Genomic DNA, 7,185 nt, shown 5'->3' with positions numbered 1-7,185 from the left:
AATGGTCTGCATTGTAATGCCCCTGTATAGATCTGTGGTGTGGCCTCATTTGGAATACTGTGTACACTTCTGTTTGTCATATCAAAAAGTATGTATTACAGCTGGAAAAAGTGCAGAAGAGGGTAGCCAGGATGATTAACAGTTTGGAGCATCTTTCCTATGAGGAAAGGCTAAAGAGTTTAGGACTTGTTAAGTTTAGAAAAAAGAAAGCTAAATGTGGACATACAGGTTGATAAAAATATGCACAGGGTGGAAAAAGTGGATAAAAAGAGGTTTTTCTCCCTTTCTCATAATACTAGAACTTGATGAAACTCAATTATGTTTGTTTGTCCTGAATCTGTTGGCCAAAGGGAAGTACTACTTTATTTAAAGCATAATTAAATTGTGAGATTCACTGCCAGTGGATATAGAGATAGCCACTAGCATGTGTGTATGTGCCATAGAGTCACTTCTGACTTATGGTGACCCTATGAACAACTTCCGTAATATTCTATTATTAACAGCCTTGCTCAGATCTTGCAACCTGGAGGCTTTATTGAGTCCAGCCATCTGCTTTTGGGTCTTCTTGTTTTCCTACTGCCTTCCATCTTTCCCAGCATTATTGTCTTTTCCAGTGAACCCTGTCTTCTCAGGATGTGGCCAAAGTAGGATAGCCTCAGTTTGGTCATTTCAGCTTCTAGAGAGAATTCAAGCTTGATTTGATCTAGAACCCACTGTCATTTTGGCCATCCATGGTATCCATAAAATTCTCCTCCAGCACCACATTTCAAACGAATAAACTTTACTCATGTCAGCTTTATTTTGTCCTGATCGGATACTGTATTTCCTTGCTGATCTTTCAGAATCTCTAGACATGGTTTGATTTTTTCTTTAATTTCCTGGATCTGGTGGAACAGATCTTTTGTTGTTCTCTTCTACTTCTTTGCACTGGCTATTATAATAGATCTGTTTGTCTCTGCGTGTACATCATTGAAAAGCTACAAGAGTAAGAGTAAAAAGGTGACAGAAATAGTCAGAATTTTACATTCTATTTCTGTCACCTTTTACTCTTGCTTCTCTCCAATCTTTAACAATTTTAAGTTTCATCAGTCATCCATCTAGGCTTTGTTCATCTGAGCAAAGCCTTCTAAAGGCATTACCCTGCAAATACATACGATTGAAAGCTTTCTGTACATGTGCATTCTCTGTTGTGGCCCCTACCTTGTGGAATGGCCTACTTGCAGAGGTCAGGAAGGCTCCCATACTTCGTCAATCCCCAAATTGTGTAAAACAGAATTGTTCAGAAGGACATTTTTAATAAAGGCAATAGGGCTAAATAATAAAATTATTCAGGAAGGTGCTTTTATAAAGGGGACAAGACTGTTTATTATATGTATTATCTTGCTCTTACTATGTTATCTTCTACTTTTGTAATTATATTTTTGTATTGTTTGACATATGTCAAACTTTTTTGCATTGCTTCTAATTTTTGGAATCCACGTCCTCTCTCCAGACAGAGAGCCCTGACCCAAATACACACAGTCTTCTCTCTCTTCTTCTGGAGGCTCCACCAGACAGGCAGCCAGTTTTCTTTTTTCTTTCTTTCTCTCTCTCTCTCTCTCTCTATTTATTTCTTTATGTCATTTATAGTCCACCTTTCTCACTAAGACTCAAGGCGGATTACACAGTGTGAGATTAGTACAGTCAGTTTCAAGGACATTTCCATAAACAATGCCATAGGGTAAATACAAGTTTACAAAGACAAAATATTAGCAAGAATCCATTATAGAGTTGAAGAAATGCTGAAAAAGAACATAAGCAATTCTAGGAGCACTGATATAGGAGCACGTATTTAAAGCAACAGATAGTACTTAAGGCAACATAGTGGTACTAAGGCAACATAGTAGTGAAATCTGTGGGTGAAGTCTATGGTCCCTAACTCATTAGCAGAGCAACTGAGACCCCTCCCTACAATACAAAAGCCTTTTAAAATAATTTTGTTTTGCATTGTTTGTAGAAAGCTAGGAGTGTGGGGGCTCTCCTGACCTCAGGCAGGCTGTTCCATAGGAAAGGGGCCACCACAAAGAAAGCCTGTGTATGTTGATTTTGCCTATGTGCAGAGTGGCATCTGCAGGAGACCCTGTTCAGATAAGTGAAGTTGCTGTGAAGGGACATAGGGAAGGAGGTGGTCCTGTAGGTATGGAGGACCAAGGCTGTGAAGAGCTTTGTATGTGATAACCAATACCTTGAACTGAGCATGGTAACTGATAGGTAGCCAACAGAGTGACTGCAGAATAGGGGGTGATGTTCATGCTCCTGCTTGCTCTTGATAAGTCAGGCTGCAGTGTTGTGCACCAATTGGAACCTTCTAGTTAACTTAGACAGGAGACCCATATATAGTGCATTATAGCAGTCAAGTTTTGATGTTATCATAGTATAGATCCAGGTGGCCAGGTCAGCCTCATCGAGGTCAGAAACCATCTTCCAGGCTCACCCAACTACTGCCCTGAGCTATTGGGGACAGGGAACTCAGTGTTTACTTTCCCTTTTATATGCTGCCACTATTTAATTATATTGGCCCATTTGTTGTGACCAGAATGTCTGAGGTTTGTGTGTGCTCTTAAATTCCCCTCAACCAACAACTTCACACTAGCCAGGGTTAAAACAGAAGCAAAAAAAGGTACTTTTATTTACAAGCTAAAACATGTTTTTAAAACTCATATATATTGTGGCTAAACAGGGAATGATTACTATGTAACAGAACAGATTAACAGCTAACTATGTTTCTGCTGCCTCCCTTGGCAGTGTCTCAAACCATTCGCCCCCTTCCTCTCACTATCTACTGCAGTTGTCACTGGCCCAACATTCCACCCACTCTCATTGGTTGTTTCTCAGGAGAGGGGGAGCTGGAGCCTGTTCATTACAACCACATTTTCTGTTTTGCAGGGCTAGTATTGGAACCTGTAACACAAAACCTCTGCAATTCTGGAACAACGATGCCACCATGAGGAAAGTTTTGAAATTGAACTGTCATCATCATGAAAACATGAGGCCTTGCATAAGGGGAATACAAAGTCCATTCCCACTGTTTTATATTTCCAAGCAATGGTGTAGTGATTGGACTAGGATCTGGGAGACCCAGGTTCGAATCCTTACTCTGCCAGGGAAGCTTGCTGGGTGACCCTGAACCAATCATACTCTCTCAGCCTAACCTACCTCATAGGGTTGTTTTAGGGATAAAACAGAGGACAGAATGATAGAAGCCATTTTGAGGATAAAGACAACGTATATAAAACAATTTCAGATCCATTTCAAAGATAGCTGAGGTAGCACAGGAAAATCCAACAGTATAAGGCCAGCTATGTTTACATATTTAAGTACCTATTCCATTCATGTGGAAAGTAAGATGTATATGTGGTGTAAGAGAACAGAGCCTTCTTCTTTCTTAACCTTTTTGCCTTCCATCACTTGAGGCACTCCCCCCTCCCCCAGCCCAGCTTTCATCACCAATAAATCAGTCTAGGAAAAACACGTCTGAAGGGGTATAGCAAGAAGAGGAAAGGCAGCAGAGGATTCACCTCCGTTTTACAGTAAAAACCTGATACCCCACTTTATATAACAATCATGGAATTTGGTTTGCGCTGCTGTATTCATTTTCATCCCAAGTTTCCCAGGATATGTGTTAACCAAGCTTCACATTATTAGCAGTTGAGACCAATGGTGTCTAGCCAAATTTCACCCATTACCCACAGATTTCAAGGCTGGGAGGAGCATGAATTGTGTCACACAGTTTTGCCACTAACTTATTAAAGGCAGGAAAATGGAAAAGAGGTGGGAGCCAAACTTGACTGCATGTCCTAGCTAAGGCCTATTGCTCCCCCCTTTTTTGTGCCATCAAGTCACAGCTGACCTATGACGACAAGGCAAGAGCTACTCAGAGGTGGTTTGCCTGCCTCTATCTATCAACCCTAGCCTTCTTTAGTGGTCTCCCATCCAAATACTAACCAAGGCTGACCCTGCTTAGCTGCTGAAATCTGACTAGATTGAGCTACCTGGACCATCTAGGTCTGGGCCACTGCTCCCATAGGTACATCAGAAACAGCCCTGAATTATGGCACAAGCTGTTCATGGTCATCCAAGGTATAATGCTCATCAGTAGTAATGGCTAGCACCTGTAAAATTCATGAATAGCCTCTGCTAAAAAGCCACAGAGCTAGTTACATTTTTAAAAAATGTTACTTCTTAAGGCCTCCTACACAGGGATGTCTACCACTACCTAAATCTTATTGACCCAAGCAAAGTAACACTTTTCTTACAGACTCTCAGTAATATTTTATAATTTTAGTTCACAAATGGTTCCTGTGCTTTGTAATGGGCATTTTCCACAGCTGGCTTTTTTGCTGAACTGTTTGTCATTGTTGTACACACACTATTCAGTTCCACAAAACATACTAACTCAATATATAAACTATCTTCTGTTAAAAACAAAACTTATTTCCATAGAAACAAGTGTTTATTTTTGGTAATAAAAATGGCTCAAGACTGAAAAGTTTTTGGTAAAAGTTTGGGGAAACTAAGAATACATTTTACTGAAGCATACACCTTTCTTTCAAGCATGCTCTACTATTTTGATGACCTGATTCATTCTCTCAGCAACATTTTATAGAAAGATTCACATATGCTAATTGACTACAGATTTAAATTTAATGAAATAAAAATATTCACAATGCTTTGAGACGTCAGTGACATCAATTTCTTGTAGTCTGTGACTTTCATTCAACTTTTTTCAAATCTGCAGTGTCCATCAATCAGGACACAGCTTTCAATAAAAGCACAAGCTTATCCAGATCATGTTACAAAATGGAAACTGACAGAAATATAGCAGCAATGCTTGTAAACATAGTCAAATGAGGTACACCCTTTGGTCCAAAATATACCAGAAAGCCTTAAATCTGGTTATGCGCTGCTGAAAGGAACTGTTTTCTACATTTACTCTTCAAAGGACAAATGCTTCAACCGTATTTAATTTTGTGTTTCAATTATTAAAGATGGTGAACTGCCAAAGTCTTCATCTCAGAATATACCTGAGGAATCTATATTACCCTGGAACAGAAATAAGGATGACACTGAAAAGGGAAGGGAGAGGTTCAAGGAAGCTGCAACTCATTTGCAATATGTATACAGATCCTTCTTTTGAAGCACCATGGTAGGGCACCTCTTTTTTTTTTTTTGCCATTTTCAGGGCTGCACAGTGACATTACAAACTAACAGGATATTTATAATGTGGAATGAGCCAGCTGCTAGGACACCCAGTCATTTGTCTTTAGTCATGCTTCAGCACCTCATTCATGGGACACCCGATCCAAGGCCACATAGAAACTCTTTTTGTCATCCAAACAGTGCCAGCCAATGGGGCCAATTTCACAGTCTGCACAGATCAGAAACTTGATGTTTCCAACATCCTTAGTGAAGCCAACATTTTCAAAAGAGAACATGTCATTGACCAGCCAGTGGTCTTGCAGCACATCTCCATCTGGGTCACTGTTTGCCACCAGTGCTGTCTTCTTCTTCATGGAGGGAAGGAAAAGCTGTCAAGTAACAAAGAAGTTAATCTGTTATCTTGCAACCAGCAACATTATGGACAGCTAGTATGGTTACCAGCCTACAGATGTGGCCTGGATTTCTCTCCGAACTATCTCTGATTTTCAGATTACAGAGATCAGTTTCCCTGGATGAAACAATAGCTTCAGAGGGCAGACTCTGACATTACCACTTTCTCCCCAAAACCCGCTTCCCCAGGCACTATCCCCAAATCTCCAGGAATTTCACAAGCCAGGGGAAGCAGCTCAGACAGAAGAATTAAGGAGGGCTTTGTTGAGCCCTCTATCCTACCTGTAGCTGTTCAAAACGTATGCACATGCATGCAAATCTTCCTTCTTCATGGCAATGAATGTTTATAGTAATCCATTTCCTAAATACTAGGGAGAGTTTGTACAAATGAAGCAAGCCCTTCTTCTAGATTCTGAATCTAATGTGCATCTCCCACACCCACAGCATAGCTCAGTACCACAACCTGTGTTCAATGGCAGGCTTACAACACAGTGATGGAGGAGAGTGCCCTAAGTCACAGCTGACTTGTGGCGACCCCTGCTGCGGTTTTCAAGGTAAGAGACTAACAGAGGCGGTTTGCCATTGCCTGCCTGTTCTTGAGAAGCTCCCCATTCAATTATTAACCAAGGCCGACCCTGTTTAGCTTCTGAGATCGGAAGAGATCACGCTTGCCCGGGCTATGCAGGACAGGGCCTACAACAGAGAGCACGGAACAAAGGGGAGGGTGCCTCTCTGAGCATGTGCACGCCGCTCTCAGTCTAGCCACTCAGTGATCCCCAAACGACCAATGCCAAGCTCATGACCGCCGAGTAAACATAAGGCGCCCCAACAAGTCAGCGCCTCGACATTAAGGGAAATATCTTCGCGGGCAAAGAAGCCCCTTCCTCGTCCGGGGGGGGGGGGGTGTTGCGAAGCAGATTCACTCCTGCCTCCTTCGCTTCCTACCTCTCTGCGGGCGAAGACAGCTGCCCCAGGCAGAAGGACGCGGGAGCCGCAACGCTGGCACAGCACTGCCTTGCGGTTGCGCCCCCGGGCGCACACCAGCTCCTCCAGTCCCGCCGCTGCCGCCGTCTCCATCTCCGAACCGGGCGCCGCCATACCCACGCAGGCGCAACAGGATAAGGGCGTGGCGACACACGGGAGCGCGCGGGGTCATGTAAAGCGACACCCCCCCCCGCCTTCTCTCGAGGTGCGCGCAACGCGCGCCTTCGTTGCCTGCGGTCGAGCCGCTCCACGCTTCGCGGCCCTCAATTCTTCGGCTCCCCCATTGGTAGCTGTACCGTCTTTGTGCGGTCGGTACAGCCAGAGCCACGGAAATACTTTTCCGCCCAGTCCCCTGGAAAAGAAGGCGCCTCAGATCCCAGAACTGCTTGGATGAATGATGCCTGCGGTGTATGACTTGCGCCGTCCATCCCTCTCCGTGGCACCGCAGTCGCTTCCCAGCGTTCAAATCGAGCGCTTGAGTGCAGCACTCGGAGGACCATGGGGTGGGCGCTGGTGATCATGGCATTGACCGTGACTTGTGTACTGTTCTTGGGTCCATAAATGTGCCCCGGAGTGAGTAGAAGGAGGTTGGGAAATTCTTGGAGATTTGGG

The 7,185-nt window shown here is 43.4% G+C and overlaps 1 protein-coding gene across 1 annotated transcript; it reads right to left on the bottom strand.

The window, feature by feature from the left end:
• Positions 1-4,669: 4,669 nt before the first annotated feature.
• Positions 4,670-6,687, bottom strand: RABIF (RAB interacting factor). Its single transcript, XM_054980236.1, has 2 exons — positions 6,535-6,687; positions 4,670-5,567 (listed from the first exon to the last, which is right to left on the bottom strand). Exons 1-2 carry the CDS (start codon positions 6,685-6,687, stop codon positions 5,322-5,324), a joined length of 399 nt encoding a protein of 132 aa, XP_054836211.1. The 3' UTR covers positions 4,670-5,321.
• Positions 6,688-7,185: the final 498 nt, after the last annotated feature.

Source organism: Eublepharis macularius, chromosome 5 (genome assembly GCF_028583425.1).
Source record: "Eublepharis macularius isolate TG4126 chromosome 5, MPM_Emac_v1.0, whole genome shotgun sequence".
Taxonomy (NCBI): Eukaryota; Metazoa; Chordata; class Lepidosauria; order Squamata; family Eublepharidae; genus Eublepharis; species Eublepharis macularius.
Note: the sequence above shows the minus strand (reverse complement) of the source record. Positions and strands in the feature narration are given on the sequence as shown.